The sequence below is a fragment of the Helicoverpa armigera genome, chromosome 11 (genome assembly GCF_030705265.1).
Source record: "Helicoverpa armigera isolate CAAS_96S chromosome 11, ASM3070526v1, whole genome shotgun sequence".
In the NCBI taxonomy this organism is placed as follows: domain Eukaryota; kingdom Metazoa; phylum Arthropoda; class Insecta; order Lepidoptera; family Noctuidae; genus Helicoverpa; species Helicoverpa armigera.
The window spans coordinates 6,152,811-6,169,910 of record NC_087130.1 but is presented as its reverse complement, the minus strand read 5'-3'; the positions used below and the strand labels follow the sequence as shown (position 1 = coordinate 6,169,910).

The 17,100-nt window shown below is 37.4% G+C and overlaps 1 protein-coding gene and 1 pseudogene across 1 annotated transcript; both read left to right on the top strand.

The window, feature by feature from the left end:
• Positions 1-11,301: 11,301 nt before the first annotated feature.
• LOC126056795 (cuticle protein 16.5) lies at positions 11,302-12,254 on the top strand. The gene has a single exon (XM_049850923.2). It carries the CDS (start codon positions 11,380-11,382, stop codon positions 12,154-12,156), a length of 777 nt encoding a protein of 258 aa, XP_049706880.1. The 5' UTR covers positions 11,302-11,379; the 3' UTR covers positions 12,157-12,254.
• Positions 12,255-15,745: 3,491 nt separating this feature from the next.
• On the top strand, positions 15,746-16,701 carry LOC126056797 (cuticle protein 16.5-like; annotated as a pseudogene).
• Positions 16,702-17,100: the final 399 nt, after the last annotated feature.

Here is a 17,100-nt window from a genome sequence, read left to right as displayed (position 1 = left end):
ATAATGCTGTGCTTACGATTCAGAGAAACTGATCACGTAATCCAATATTTGGTGATTACATCCGATTACTGTAAATAACATTGAAGTTATGTTATGTTTGTTGTTAGAGGCGAGCCTGAGGCAGTCGGTATTGTTGTTAAGTTGCGTTGTTGGCGCAACATTTGTTTATTTGTAAACAACAGTTCGGTTATGACTCGCTCAAACCCACACACATTATCTATCAATCTGATGGAAAAAGTTTACATTGCTCATGGCTAAGTAATAGCCGCTCGGGTCGATAGATCATACATAAAGGAGCGCTTAGCGCAATGGATCTGTGGTTGAGTTCTCCATGTTATGGAAGGCATGCTAAATTAATGGGTTATGGCTGTCATTCGAGCATCTTTGGCATTCTTTTCGGGCAATCATAAAGTTTAACAACCAGTATTATGAAGGGGTATCGGGTTACACAAGTAACAGGGTTGATGAGTTCATTTAGAGAGTCGCTCCATGTTAGCTTTTGACGCAAGGTGCTAGCAATCCAAACTATCCCTGAATAATAAATTAAAAATTATCGCGGTAAGGAAAACGCACATAACATATTCAGTTTAAAGTTTTCGAGCTACAAGTATAAATAGCAGGGATTACTGACTGTCGGATAAACAGTACAATTGATTTCACCCACTCGTAAATCATTTTGTATAATGAAGATAGGAACCGCAATTCGTCCCACACGAAATATTGGTAGTGGTCAAACCGTTGTCAATGACAATATTATCATGCAATTAAATATTAGGTTGCAAGCTTTGCTGTTCAAAACTAACTTTCTAGATGTAGGCAATATTGTTTCTATTATCTTTGTATGTTTGGTGTCAATCGATATAATAATGTTGCTGAGGAATTTGTTGCGCCACTTCTTCCCAGCAAAAACATAGGAAGTGTTGAAGGGTGAGCGTTTTGGGGGCTGTCTTATGTAAATTCCTGACGTTCAAAAAGTGCTGTCTTGCCTCGCCAAGTTTGAATAAATGATTTTTGATTTTGATTTTATAGATGTGACATCGGCGAATTTTATATGTTCCTTGTGATACGGATGCATTTCAGAGATATTGATACCAAACATCAAAAGCGCATTAAAGAATCTGCGTTATAAGACCATCAATAAAAAATATAGTTCCAATTACCGATCAGTACCCCTCTAACGACTTGCACAGCTACTTATTATCCAATCAAAGCTTGTCCATTTTCGTTATAATTACAGTGTACTAAACAAAAAATCAACATTGAATAAACTGAAGCAAGGCCTTCGGTTATAACAAATAGCATTCCGCGTCGCCATGACTGGACGCCATTCTTGTACAACTATCTCACATAATTATCATAAAGTTAACCCACTTTGTACCGCGAATACTATCATTTTGTGGCTTTTAATTGTAGTGTACCGTTTGAGGGTTAGAAGCCTCGAGGTATTTACATAAGTATGGTTTTAACAACCTGTCTTAAGTTCAACATGAATTCTAGCATTCTTCTTCTTCTTTCGTGTCGATGACATGTCTTATAGTGAGACTACACTTTGTCAGCCCAATATGCCGCCACAGCGAGAGCACGGCCGGATGCATTCATGAGGTCCTGCCGCGAGCAAGTTTCAGGGCACAGTGGACATGCGATGAGGTGGGACATGGTCTGCATAGCAGCCCCGCACTCGCACCCAAAGTCCAAATTCTAGCATTAGGGTTCAAAGAAGTTCAAGCTAAAAGTATCCAAAGTATGAATACTTAAACTATTTGTGTACTCATCGGATCAGTCCTATTGATGTCACTGAATAGGTAACACATTAACTATCACATTAGCAATGTTAGATCAGAAACCCCTAAATTGTCGTATTGACCAATTCGTTACATTCACAACGTAATAAGGTATTGTGATTAACTAAAAATAAGTTCTGCGAAGCTTATTGATGTCCTCAAACGTCCTAACCGATAACGAAGTATTGTATGTCTGTTACATAATTATGATAATGGATATAGACATTATGATCAGTGCGTAACTGTCTGGTAACCCCGCCATATAATACATACGTACATAAGTATGTTATCTCTTTGATTAGTGTTATAACAACGGACAAAGTTGAAATTAAGTTAATTCGAATCTATTGTTTTATGACTGTTTGTTAGTGTACTTTTGTTTGAAGGATGGTGATGCGTATCATTCCTACATTATTTTTTAAAAGTTACCTGTTTTCTAATTAAAACGTTTCAAATGCCGCAACACAAAAATTCTGTCATGCTCCTTCCTAGGTTAGTAAGCTAGGTTAGGTATGTGCAACATAACATTAAACTACAAATACTTATCATTCTAGCTGACTAACACACATACATCATCCATTCAGTCATACATTTCCGATGTCAAAAGCTCTCGATAGCAAATCATCGAGTTGTGACAACAATCGAGATATATTTCGAGCTGGACTCGTTTCGCGGGGGTAGGCGAGTGTTTAGCCTATGTTACTTACTACCTGTGTTGTCGTGGCTTGCCTTGATCTAGTAAGGCTTGCCAACTCGGCTAGCGTCGACCATAAAAATATCACGCGATATTGCTGTTAACACGGAATTTAATGTTGCTATTTACATAGGGAAGCGATAATGCTGTTTGTTTTTAGTGGTGCTTTATTTGTTTTCAAAATTTATGTTCATGTACCTGCTGTATTGTACGATTTGTCATGATCGTTTAATTCGTCTCGAAAAGGAGGAAGAATCAAGTACTGGGCACAATTTTGCCCTGACAAATTTTGTATTTATACCTATGTATATGCTAACTATTCCTGTATTACCTTTCGATTTTACTTGTTGCTTTTAATTTAAATATTTTTTAATAAGAAACTTTGCCTTTATAGTACCTATGTGATACATAATAGTCCAACAGTCCTTAGTTCTGTACTCAATTAAGTGTTTAAGTGAAAAGTTGTGACGTCTACAAACACGTCACGTCTCACAGTTACACAAGCCTTTGTGTAAGGTGCTTCCCTTTAGGAAATATCACTAGCGGCCTCGTATCACACTTATATGAGTTAAATGTCTTAAACTATAAGAAAAATAAATGACAATCGATGAGTTATGAGCTTGTTTCTGATCGAACAATTTTACCTTACAAAATAAAAACCAACTACATTGAACCCTGACCTTATAAAAGATTACTTAGTACTACAAAAACAGCTTCTACTCAGTCATAAAAAAGATTTACTTTTATTTCACGAATTTCCATATAAAAGCCTTTTATCGTCTATCTTATCTGCAGGCGCCGACGCGCACGTAACAATAAATCGCGCTTGATATCAACAATGAACACTCAATGTTTGCCTTAAAAGGCCGATTGCTTTATGCTACGCTTCGGTGTGACAGCGGGACGCTTTATGCAAACGTGAGCGGTATAACGTATTGTTCGAATGAAAATGGCAACTTAGTTGAGTTATCAGATCGCTCCAGTTTACCACAAAGGTACATTGTGCATTGAGCACGCCCCCGCGTCCACAAGAACATCTATTCTCTTAATAAGTAGCACAATAAAACTTTATGTTTCACGTTTATCGCGATTAGCAACTATTTCTTAAGAGAGGACATTTCTTTCAAACAGTACTTCAATGATTAATTTGTTCTCAACTAGTTAGAAACTTTGAAATTTCGCTAATCTGTATGTTTAGATTGATAAGGAACTGAGTTTCAAAAAGGAGGATGAATTCTGATTTCTTTTTCATTTTCACCTTTTGGAAAATGACATGTAAACTCCATTTTCTACAGGCAGAATTACATATCCCTTTGCCATTCGAATAAAGAAAGAATTCGTGACATCATCAGAAAAATATTTGTATGGTTTGGTTGAGATAAAATACCATTGAATATAATAGAGACACCGTATATTTTATTTCGGAAATAATTAGTTTTAACCGTAAATATACGACACATTATTAAAACAGGGGGGAAAATACTAGTCCATTATAATATGATGAAACCATCTTATAAGGGAAAGTAGATATGTACAATGATTGGCAATGATTAACAAATATCACAAAGAAAGGAATCGATTTCAGTTTATCATTTTTATTGTGAGTACAATTACTTTTTATGCATTATCACCTTGAAATCCAGATATATCATTAAACGGATTTAGTTCACTACATTAAGTTTCAATTGAAAACTTTAGTTTTTCATCACCCGATAACTTTTAGATACATATTAATTATCTAGTAGACAACTTGTCTACTAGAATTTTTAAAGAATTCAAAAACAAAATGTTTGCTCCATCTTCAACATTAGAAATTAATCACACATAGAAAACATATTGTCATTTCATATACACCAAAGTGACAAACTTTTTTTTATTATTATTGGTCTACATGCATCATCACTGTTTACAATTATCATATCTGCCTGATCAAATATGGCAGCATGTAATTATATATCAACAAGTCACTTGAACTTTTCATACAAGTGTCAGGTTTAGCGTTTCCTTTTATATGTCAAACAGGCTCTTTCACTCGCGTCAGTCCTTTTAATTAATTAATAAGTTATTTATAACTTTATAGGCACAGCTACAATTTAATGTTCAAAAGTAAAGCCGTTTATTAATCTCGTATTAACACTTCAAGTATAATTTTACGATAGATTGCGTCCGAGAGCTAAGTTTATGCAAATTTTAACCAACCCTACTTGCCTTGCTATGCTGATAGTAATTAAATCAGTCCATTGCCATTAGATTTTACAGCTCTCAAATCTAAATCATTAGGCAATCGAAGTTAATTGTATTATTATTTTTACATATCGGGACTAAAAAGCAATTAAAAGTAGAGTACCTACTTAGTTGATAAGCAATCTTTTCAATCAGTCTGTGAACTTACACAACGCGGAGATGACGAAATTGATTGGTAACTTGCATCAGGAGTAGTTAACAAAAGCTCTCAGTTCCAATAGCTTGAAAGTGCGAACAAATAGGTTACTGCTTGTGGTTAACGAAATTACTGGACATATTATCACATACAAAGTATTTCCTCATTACAATAAATGCTGTAGCACAATGCAAACTTGTCAGAAGTTTCTGTGTCATATGCATCAAGTAACGCGCCATATATGTAGGTACCTATACCAAGTGAGAGGAATAAAAACTGAATTTTAAAAACAATATGTAATTATGCTTCAACGTGCATTATGTCAAAGTATACATATAATACTAGATGCATTATGTCAAAGTACTACACTAGTACACTTTCTGTACATATCTATGAAGGCATGTCCACATAAGCTGCATATACAGTGATCTACAGGGTTTGAAGAACAACACCAGATCAGCAGAGATAGAGCAGATCTAATAAAGGCTGTTTAATAAAATTTTGCTGATGAAAATATGTTGAGTTTCACCATACCGTAGGTAAAAATAAAAGAAGAATGTCAGAACCATCTCGCATCTCTCTATCGCTCTAAGGTTTGCTGTTAGAGAACCCAGTTCTGGGTTAAGCTCGCCTTTGTACATGTCTTCTCTGTGTTGTGTGTATTTTTATATGTTTTTTGTGTACAATAAAGAATAATAAAAAAAAAAACCATAATGATGTTACCAACTGAATTTCAAATCGTAAGTTTAAGGTCCGTATTACGAAAAACGGTGTTCCAAAAAATATCACGTTCGCTCCATTACAGTCGTTTTGTTAGTTTATTACTAAGATAACAGTTGCACTTTAGATGGACTCCATATATAGACATATGTAAGTACACAGAGATCACGTTTCTCCACTCACGACTAATAGCCTAATCCGTAAATGTCCTTTCTATATCATATACTATTTATCCTGTCCTTATATAAAAAGTTCCCATTTCTGCTAACTGACCTTAAACTAGAGACAATGTTAAGTCCAGCTTATCTTTTTTAAACTATCTTTAAATATTAATTTATAATGTCAGTGTGGGCAAAAAGTTAAGAGGCGACAAATGTCATACGAGTTAACAGATATTCAAGGCTCGAGTTTTGTTAAAATTTCACGAGAAAGCCGGTTTCAGTTCAGTTTACAACGTCAAGATTTTTGCAAGTTGGTAGATCAATCAGCTTTTCAAAGTTCTATAGTACCCCAGGTAACGGATTTTAACGTCGAACTTCCGCATTAATATCCATCCTTATCGCGGTTAGACAATGAAAAATAAAATTCACTATTTATTACCACTTGTCTTTTCACTTACGTGACTAAAAACTGGATTACTTTCATGTCAGCCCTTTTACCTTTATGTAAATGTTCATCAACAAAAATGGAAATTGATATTGTTTCATTCATGTTCAGGCTCTAAGTTACAACATTACCCTTAAGTGCATTGAAGTATGATTAGGTACTTTACCGCCTACAAAACCGACTATACTGAGAAATCAATGTATCTCAGTACCTACTCATTAATTCACAAAGATATCCTTAAATGATTGGCATTCTGTAGCACCTATATCCTGATTCCTAAAATACCGGTCTTAATATATTTTTTGCAAGAGTTTTTACATTACAATCGTCGACCACATAACGCCAGTGGAATGATAAATGAAAATGCCCCGTATTTAACATACCCACTCGTGTTTTTAACAGTCTAAGCACATGTGGCATACATACACAACTGCAGTTTGTATATGCGCAGTTTGCAAAATCCGATTTAAAATGCCCTATAAGGAAAACGCTTATCTTTTATCACAGCCTCGAAGTAATAGGTTTTTCAAAATCATTAAATAATTAGTCATGAAAATATTTTGTTTCGTCGAAACGTTTTATAAACGTGAGCAAGTCACTTTATAATAAGGAAATCCAGTTGAACCTTAAAGGTTTCCACTGAAAAACGTGCTCTTAAGTAGATGACAACATGACGATGACGACTTCTTAAAACCACGTTTTATAATAAGGTGGATGAGGTTTAAGAACGAGTTGATCTTAAAATCTTAAAGTTTATTAATCAATTCCTTTGTTTAAAAAAGAAAATTAGAAGAATTTCATTAACAAACTGTGTGCATTACCTACTAAACCTAGTTCCACAGCTTTATTGTGTCAAGTTATCAGTCATATTTATAATTAAATTAATTTGTAACACTAATAGCATGCAGTTCGTGACAAATTCCAGGCTTAATCGTAAAACAATTGTAATGCTAAAAGCCCAGACACAATAAGATAAATGCTCACAAACTTACCTAGACATAACTTCACGGTCATCATTTATTACGCGCTTCAAGGAATTTGGTCAATGGCGGGTCTAAATATTATATGAATCGAATTGTGAATTAAAGCTCCTGCCTTCATTGGCAACAGAAATATCTGTGTATAAACTTTAAATCACATCGGCATACTCAGCCTTTTAAATGACACCTACCAAAAAATATAGAACATCAGTATATTTAAGCTACATGTTGGTTCCATACAATAGCAAGTCATCCTTAGGGCACATATTCAGACCATGGCTTCTATAACATAAAATAATAATAATACAATATTCTGATTATCCAACACGGGAATCAAACTTGACGCTTCTGGTCCACTTCTCAGCAAAAGATAAAACTTTTGTAAGTCATGTTTTTCCCCTCCTAAAAGAATTCAATTCATTCAGAAAGTTGTAACACAATTTAATTCAACCTTTAACAATAAATCAATAAATAAAGAAAACTATGATGCATAAATTATGTTAACCGACCAATAAATCACGAAAACCAATGCCTTACTACATCTTAAATAGGAACGATAACTAACGTCCTAAGTTATCGGATCTTGCTCAAATGGGACGGAACGGGCCCATTTTAATGTCATTGACCCGAGGAAAATGTACACACCTAACGGAAACGCAATATTAATACATTTTGTATAGAACTTGATGCTGGAGTGCCAACTTTAATTACACTCAGCCGAGTGACATTTTGTGTTATGTTTTAAACTGGCTTCAGTAAGGGTCGATGACCTCGGGTACCTTATCAGAATGTCCGGGATGTAAATAATGCAAAACAGGAAAAAACAGCTATCTGGGAGTCCTTCTTGGATGTACTCCTAGGGAGATCATCTTGCTATAAAATTGTCTGTTTACCAGTGCAACATTATTGAGTTTCCTAATTCAGATTACAAGGTAAGGTGTTGTTTTGTTCCAATATTAATATCATGACAATTTGCTGTATAATTAACTCTTAGTTTTCGAATACAGTATTTATGTCCGGATTGTTAAACGTTAGCCTAAAAGTATAAGTTTCTTAGCAACCTCGCACAATATATTGACTACTCGAAATACGTTTAACGAGCTCCTGTGATTATTCCATGGAGACGAAGTAAGAAACTACACTTCCTGTGTCGAACTTACTCGCCTATAAATAAACTCGTATATGTGTCGAATAAAAGTAGAGGTAAATAAACATTTTATTTCGGGACTGCCAGAATTAGCTCCTGCCTACTTTTAGTTCACGAGAAGTCATTCAAGTCAAAGTTATTCATCCCTTCTAATAAATGTAAAAGTTAAAATAACTCAGTCTTTTTGTCTGTCGCTATTTCACGCCAAAACTAAATTAACACAAAAAATATTGTAACCAGGGAAATCAACATCGTTAGTTGGTCTATAACATGCATATTATTTATTTTAGACTTCTTTCTCAAAAATAACCCGAAAAAGGGTAAGTATAAGGGTACTTTTGATCTAGATACGAAACAGCGGTGGACCCGCGGGAAATAGCTAGTTACTTGAAACTTAACTCTGCAAAGAGATCCGATTTTCCCAACTTATCAAAAAAAAGTTCTTCTTTGTCACCTTCACCAAGACCTGTAGATAATAATTTTCCTTAGGTAGGTATCAGCATTATGACGATTAATTTAATTTCTGACGTCACTAATTAATGGTTAAAAAAACAATTAGCGTAAAATCCGATTCGGTAATTCTATTCAGTCAGCCCGCATTGATTGTTTCAAGGTGAACGTATTTGTTCTAACGCTATCTATATTAACGTCATTCTATGCGGCCATGTAGGGTATTTACCAACCTAATCCTATCCTTCCTTATGGCATACTGTATGAAACAATAAAACTAATTCCATATCTATGAAATGGCAGCTAATGTGTGAGAATATTGTGTCTTGCAATTGTAAAAGATTTAACTCGAAAGGATAGGTAACAATCCTACCTTGCTTACTAGGCATGGAAGACGCTAAAATGTGAAGAAAACCTGTGTGATACGTAGTTATTTCTTAGTATGTTGTACTTAGTGTAATATCAATAAGCTTGTTAAATATAATTTCGATTAAATTAGTGACGGTAATTCTAATTCTGTTTTCAAATTGATAAACGTTCAATCATTCTATCAGTTATTCGTTTTATTAGGCTTATGCTGAAGAAACTTAGACTTTTTTTATTTGTTGTTTTAAAGCTATTATACACGTATACATAGCTGCTTATGTACTTACATGTGAACTATTTTAATCTCCATAATCTAACAGTATTTCCGCAAATTTTTAACTGTAACAACAAAAAATAACTGACGCAATGTTATTTAAGAATAACTAATTAGAATAGTTTAATATCCTTTATAAAGCATAATATCTCGTGTATGAGTCCGTTTACGCTCTATTTAAATATTATAATTAATTCTACGAAAAACAGTGCAACTAAACAATAAATTATTATATTTTGTATTGCGTTGTACGTTAAAATATGATCCATAATCCTTTCACTTAAGTTTTAAAATTAAAACATTACTTTTTCAAACCTTATTTTTAGTGTTACATTGATATTGACACTTCAAATATGGTATTTCAATGCTATTATTGATATTGCAAGGAGGTGAATAAAACGACCAAACTATCGGGTTTCTGATTTCTTTTTATAACTTCTTATTTAGGTAAACTACCTTATATTCAACACGGAGTTTCCCCTAATTTCAAGCCTAGAAATAGCTTACTGAAGTACCTAATGATAAAATGTGTTTTCATCCCACCATCTCGGAAAGAGTAGTTTTACCCTTTGATATCTGAGCGCAAAAGTCGTTTTTATCCTCTAGAGCGGCAAAGTGATTTGAATTTAGAACATCGTGTGCAAAATACTCCATTTGTGACAATCTTGATAAGACTTTTCAAACAAATACATATTAAACAAATAAAATACTGCTTAAAATAATTATTCAATTAATTAAGAATTTTTTATTATTGTATTTACATAGATTTATAACCTCGTTTCATTTTTAAACTGAGTTTTCAAATAAATGAACTTTAATAGGCACTTCTTTTTAATTTGATACTGATATGTGCGCGCCATTTTGTTTTCTTGCATTTAGTAATTTCCTCGATGAGGTGGGATGAAAAGTTACGTGTTGCACTCGAGTGCAAAGATTTTTCACCTTGTGCTCTTTTGATTCCCTCGCTATCGCTCAGGATTCTAATTATTGAAACACTCGCTACGCTCGTGTTTCAATTTTAGAATCCTTCGCTTGCTCGGTCATCAAAATTGAGCCCGCGGTTAAAAAGCAACTTTGCACTCTTGTATAACAAATAACTATTGTTACAACATCAATACACACGAATAAATAAAATATTAAAAAAAATGGTATGAGATTAATGAATAAGTTCAGCATATTGTCAATGTCCAAAGTTGCAAAGATATCGATCGTATGTGCTATATTGACAACAACACGGAACTAAATGTATTAGTAATCGAGTAATTCCTCGTGTTCTTGGACACTACTCCGCTTGACTGGGCGCGAACCTTTCATTGTCCGCCGCCCGGAGCGCGAGCGCAATGAATGAGCTTCGAGATACAGCCAAGCCAATTGCAACTTAATGCTAAAGTACTAAGAGTGATTTTAAACAATCAAATGGGAGTCAGTTACTTCTCTTTACTTTTAAAACAAAGAAGCAGCTTTTGTAATAATAGCACTTATAACTTTATAAATCTTATAGGTCATGCAAAAGCTACAATTGGCTAAGTACTAATAGATTATTTGCCACAAAATTAGAGTCAAGGCACTTTCCCAATGCTGCAATCCAAAATGAGTCAAACGAAGGCTGAAACACTTTCGCAAATTATTGTTAAAGTAATTAAAATATGGAAACAGAAGATCCGTTCGCGATTTTCTAGCAGTTATTATGTAGAGCAACGTCATACATTTCGCTGTCATCGTCGCGCACTACATACTCCGACCACGAAATTCTTCTACGATGTAATGTTTGACCGCCGCATGTGCGCGAGGTCAAATTATTGACAACTGACATTGTTCTATGTAAGCAACGAATATACTCGTACTTACGCCTGAAATTGCTTTATCGTTTAATTATATCCGGTCAGTATAAATATGAGTGTTTGCGAGTCGAATTTATCAGTCGACCGTCTGCGGTTTGAAGTGATCTAGTTCGTCAGAAAAAACACAGACCACGTTCACAATGAAATCGATGGTGGTGTTATTCGCTGTGATGGCCGTGGCTTGCGGCTCCCTGGTGCCGCTGGCGCAGCCCGCGCACCACGCGGCGCTCGTGCTGGACCCGCACGGCCGGCCGCTCGACACCGCCGAGGTGATCAACGCCCGCGCCCTGCACCTGCAGGCTAAGGCCCTGGACGGACACTACGCTCCCCTCGCGCACGCTGCTGTCGTGCCCTACGCGCACTCCGTGGTCGCGCCCGCCGTGCTGGCCGCGCCCGCCGCCGTCTCCCACCAGTCGCGTGTGGACGTGCGCAGCAGCCCCGCCGTCGTGAGCTCCGTCGTCGCCGCTCCCGTGCTGGCGCACGCCGCCTACTCCTCTCCCCTGCTGGCCCACTCCGCCCTCGCTCACTCGCACTACCTGAAGAAGCGCTCCCTGGGACACCTCGCCTACGCCGCTCCCGTGGTCGCCCACGTGGCGCCCTCCGCCGTGTCGCACCAGTCCCGCGTGGACGTCGTCTCTAGCCCCGCGGTGGTGTCTCACGCCGTCGCTCCCGTGGTGTCTCACGCCTACGCCGCTCCCGTGGTGGCGCACGCCGCCCCGGTGCTCGCCGTGGCTCCCTCCGCCGTCTCCCACCAGTCCCGCGTGGACGTGCGCAGCAGCCCCGCTGTCGTGTCCCACGCCGTGCACGCCGCTCCCGTCTACGCCGCCGCCGCTTACGCCGCTCCCGCGTACTCCGCGTACGGCGCTCACGCCGGACTCCTGCACTCTGCTCCCCTCGCCCACGGCCACGCCTGGTGAACAGCGAAACTGACGAACACCTAAGACTATGAACCTAAGATGATGTAAAAATAATAAAAAAAAAGTTATTTATGAAATAAATAATAAGGGAAACCCTACTTTTATGTTTTAATTGAATGCAACCCCAAATGTATAAGTTATTTATATTTAAGATGCATCATTGTATTTATCAACAGACTACTCTTATATGACAAAAGCTTTATTTCATAGCCAATCGAGCTTTTCAAGACGAGAGTAATGTACCTATACCTTACTTTATTAATTTAAATCTGATCGGTGGTTTTTACATGTACTTAATAACATGAAATTGTTTCAATAATTCATGAATTTAAATTGATATAATTGCAATCCCAATTCTTCTGGATCCCCTTTGAAGGTATGATGATGACGTACGACGACGATTAAATTATATTCTATAATATACACGCCATGTGATACGCCGTATATGATACGCCTGATTGTAAAAGTCCTTGATTTATGGGCAGTAAGATTATTAAATTCCAACTAATTATTTATCACCATGGTTTGATGGTTCAGTGGTGGATAAATATCATATTATCAAATTATCCTAAACTAACAAAATAAAAGGGTTTATTAAACTTTTACGATCGAAATATTCAATGAGCTTGACCGATTAAGCAATTGTCATTATTTTTTTAGTAAAGTAAGCCCTGGAAATGTCTGGAAAACACAATAGGGTTCAAGTAGAGAGTTATTCTAAGTGCGGTTGCCCCTATCTATGTATATCCTGAAAATAGACCAAATGTCTTATCCAAAAATACAAAATTTCTTTGTAGGTACATAAGCTTCAAAACACCTTGATCCTGTTTGAAAAAAAAGCATCAACGTTACCTGTCGTTTAAGCTATTTCAGACTTTTTTGTGACTATTACTTATAGAAAATCACTAACACTACATAATCTCACAAGCTAACGTAGCTACGAATCGTTACCTTTCAGATCCAGTTAGATGGTAATGGTTGGTAATTAACGCCAGTCCTTTCCATTGTGAAAGGAGGCCTATGCCCAGCAATGATGATGCTGATGGACAGCTAGTGGTTGCAATCGCAACTGCTGCTCACAAGGATAAGGGTCCAGAATTCGATTCCCGGGCCGGGCCAAAATCGCTGTTTGAATTAATCATTAAGCTAGTGCAAAAACCATACATCACGTCGAGATTTCAGTAATTGATTTCCAATAACGTCCGATGAATAACTTAAATATTGTACCTATGCATGTGTCAAACCACGTACTCAAACAACCCTTCTTGGCAGTCGGGTAACAAGATGAATATTATGAATAGTATCGGCCACGATATCGAATCTAAAATAGATGCTAACCACTTTCGCCTTCATTAACTTCATTAAAAACTACATTTAATATTCAAAAACTTAAATATATTTTTACTTTTCCTTTTTGTTTGTTAGGAAGGACATGTATTTATGTAGAATATGTATGTGAAAATACTAAACTTTAAGAACATTCTATTTTATTTAAAGAACTATTACTGAAATTGAATTTAATGACTTCAATTTAATTTCCTGATTCTGTAACTTAGATAATTCAATTCAATTACTTATATTTTTTCGCAGCTCTCAAGTAACTACCTATTGTAAATGCGGGCACAATTACGATTCCCGAAGTAATTTGGAATACTTAAGAATGTATAAAAGAACACTTACAATATGCAGTTGCTGTGTGAATTCACTTGGAATGAATTTTCTCGAACATACTTATGTCCTATTTTAAAAAATGAGTCAGTAAGTTATATCTTTATACACCGCTACAAACTTTTACGCTGAACTTCAATTTCAGGCAATTTCACCAGTAATATTTTTTTTTATCGTTGGAAAACTAGCGCTTTACAAAAAAAGGTATTCATGGTGAAAAAGGCAATTATAGGTAGGACAGCGGTAGGATAACACAATTAAACTGATATTTCAAAAAATATATTGAAAGTTTTCACTTACTGACTATAAACCTAAATACTTTCACTAGAACAGTATAGGTTAAAACTTTAAACCTCCTAGGAATATTAAGAATAGTTATTATTAAAAACTTACAAAATATTGAAATAACGTAGAATCTGAGACTTTCATACAAGTTAAAATAAAATAAAATAAAAAGTTTTTTATTTCAATAAATCATTTACAAGTAAATTGTTGGGGCTTCCCAGAAAGTAATCAAAAGATACCTACCTGTGTTGGGATAGCCTCGCTCTTCCAAAGTAAAACAGCAAGTTAGATTTATATATGTTATGGACCAAGTGATAAATTGGGCACTATACATAATGCCCGGTCAATATGAAAAATGCCCAATATGAGAGTGCAATTTGATAATAAATATTCAAATAATCAAATTGACCGGGCACTATACATATTGACTGTGACCTTTTGGGCAAAGTAATACAAACATATTTAAGTTCAATTTTTTTATTGTTATTGCCATTTAATCTATACTAATATTATAAAGCTGAAGAGTTTGTTTGTTTGAACGCGCTAATCTCAGGAATTACTGGTCCGATTTGAAAATTTCTTTCAGTGTTAGATAGCCCATTTATCGAGGAAGGCTATATAGGCTACTTTTTATCCCGGTACGGGAAGTGGTTCCCACGGGATGCGGGTGAAACCGCTGGCAGAAGCTAGTTTAAAATAAAGTAAATATTAAACCAAATAATTAGCCTCATGATTTTGATTAATTATGAAGGACTTCTGCCTTAAAAATCCACTAGTTTTTGTATTTCAAAGTTAAGGAAAGTCATATTAAAAATATAACATAAAATATAATTAAATTTAAAACAAAAATTTCACTCTCTCAGCGAAATCTCTGTCTCTGGAACATCATCAGGTGACATAAATCTTTCCTTGCAGATAGTTAATTGGTTTCTTGAATATAGTTGATTTAAAACACCTTGTTTTGTTCCCACTTTATAAAGGTTAAAGGTTAAACTTTAGCAAGCATATTTCTTCCATCGCTACGAGCGCGATCAACTTCGGGAACTCGGACCCTTACAGTGTCATCAATTGCAGCCATGGGATATTTAGCGCTTGATACATCCAACATTATATTTGCTTGTTTTTGCAAATTTATTTAAGTATGCGTACTTCCCCCCGCCCTCCCACCGCGTAAAATATAGCTTTTTATTATCAAATTGCCCAACTGCCATGTAGCAATATAATAATGCCCGTGCAATGTGATAAATAATGAAGTTAAGATAGTTATTAATCACTTGGCCCGATAAAGCTAGACATTATTCATAATGCTCGGGCATTATTTATAATGCCCGAATTAATCACATGGTCCATAACATATATACTATCAAATGAGTTTAGCTTGAACAAGTACATAGAAATATAAGGGTTGTCAACTTTGGTGTAAGTACTTTCTTCTTCTCGTTTAGGTAACATAAAAACTAAAACCGGTTATTTCTAAAATAAGATAGCAATGCAAAGTGTACACATTTCCTACGTATTTTTGTTTGACCGCCACACACTCACCGAGGTCATTGCAAAGCTAGTGAAACAATGTAGTAACGCATATACGCGTCTGAAATTGCTTTACCTTTAATTTATATCCGGTCAGTATAAATATGAGTGTATGCGAGTCAAATTTATCAGTCGACCGTCTGCGGTTTGAAGTGATCTAGTTCGTCAGAAAAAACACAGACCACGTTCACAATGAAATCGATGGTGGTGTTATTCGCTGTGATGGCCGTGGCTTGCGGCTCCCTGGTGCCGCTGGCGCAGCCCGCGCACCACGCGGCGCTCGTGCTGGACCCGCACGGCCGGCCGCTCGACACCGCCGAGGTGATCAACGCCCGCGCCCTGCACCTGCAGGCTAAGGCCCTGGACGGACACTACGCTCCCCTCGCGCACGCTGCTGTCGTGCCCTACGCGCACTCCGTGGTCGCGCCCGCCGTGCTGGCCGCGCCCGCCGCCGTCTCCCACCAGTCGCGTGGACGTGCGCAGCAGCCCCGCCGTCGTGAGCTCCGTCGTCGCCGCTCCCGTGCTGGCGCACGCCGCCTACTCCTCTCCCGCTGGCCCACTCCGCCCTCGCTCACTCGCACTACCTGAAGAAGCGCTCCCTGGGACACCTCGCCTACGCCGCTCCCGTGGTCGCCCACGTGGCGCCCTCCGCCGTGTCGCACCAGTCCCGCGTGGACGTCGTCTCTAGCCCCGCGGTGGTGTCTCACGCCGTCGCTCCCGTGGTGTCTCACGCCTACGCCGCTCCCGTGGTGGCGCACGCCGCCCCGGTGCTCGCCGTGGCTCCCTCCGCCGTCTCCCACCAGTCCCGCGTGGACGTGCGCAGCAGCCCCGCTGTCGTGTCCCACGCCGTGCACGCCGCTCCCGTCTACGCCGCCGCCGCTTACGCCGCTCCCGCGTACTCCGCGTACGGCGCTCACGCCGGACTCCTGCACTCTGCTCCCCTCGCCCACGGCCACGCCTGGTGAACAGCGAAACTGACGAACACCTAAGACTATGAACCTAAGATGATGTAAAAATAATAAAAAAAAAGTATTTATCAAATAAAATAATACTCAAAATAAAGTTTATATTTTATTCACCTGTTTGAAGTAATAAATAGGAAATAAGTAAGAACTTATCATGATAATAAGGAACGATTTACACAAGCCATATGGGAACTCAGAAAAGTCTAGTAATAAAAAAATCGTAATTTCTTCATTAAAACTAAGGTTGTGAAATGTAATGGAATTTAAACGGAATAGGATTTGCCAGAAATATAGCCCAAGTTTGAACGTGCATAATATCTGGTTTAGCGTGTCACAATCCACGCTTATTTATTCAAACGGGAGCCTGACTGTTTGGCAACTGTTCATTACATCTAAATTATATTTTGTATGTAGTTCCTGAGTAAACTAAATATCATCGGCCTATTTCTGAACAATCAGGATGACAAAGCCCTCATTACACACTGAAAAAGTTCAT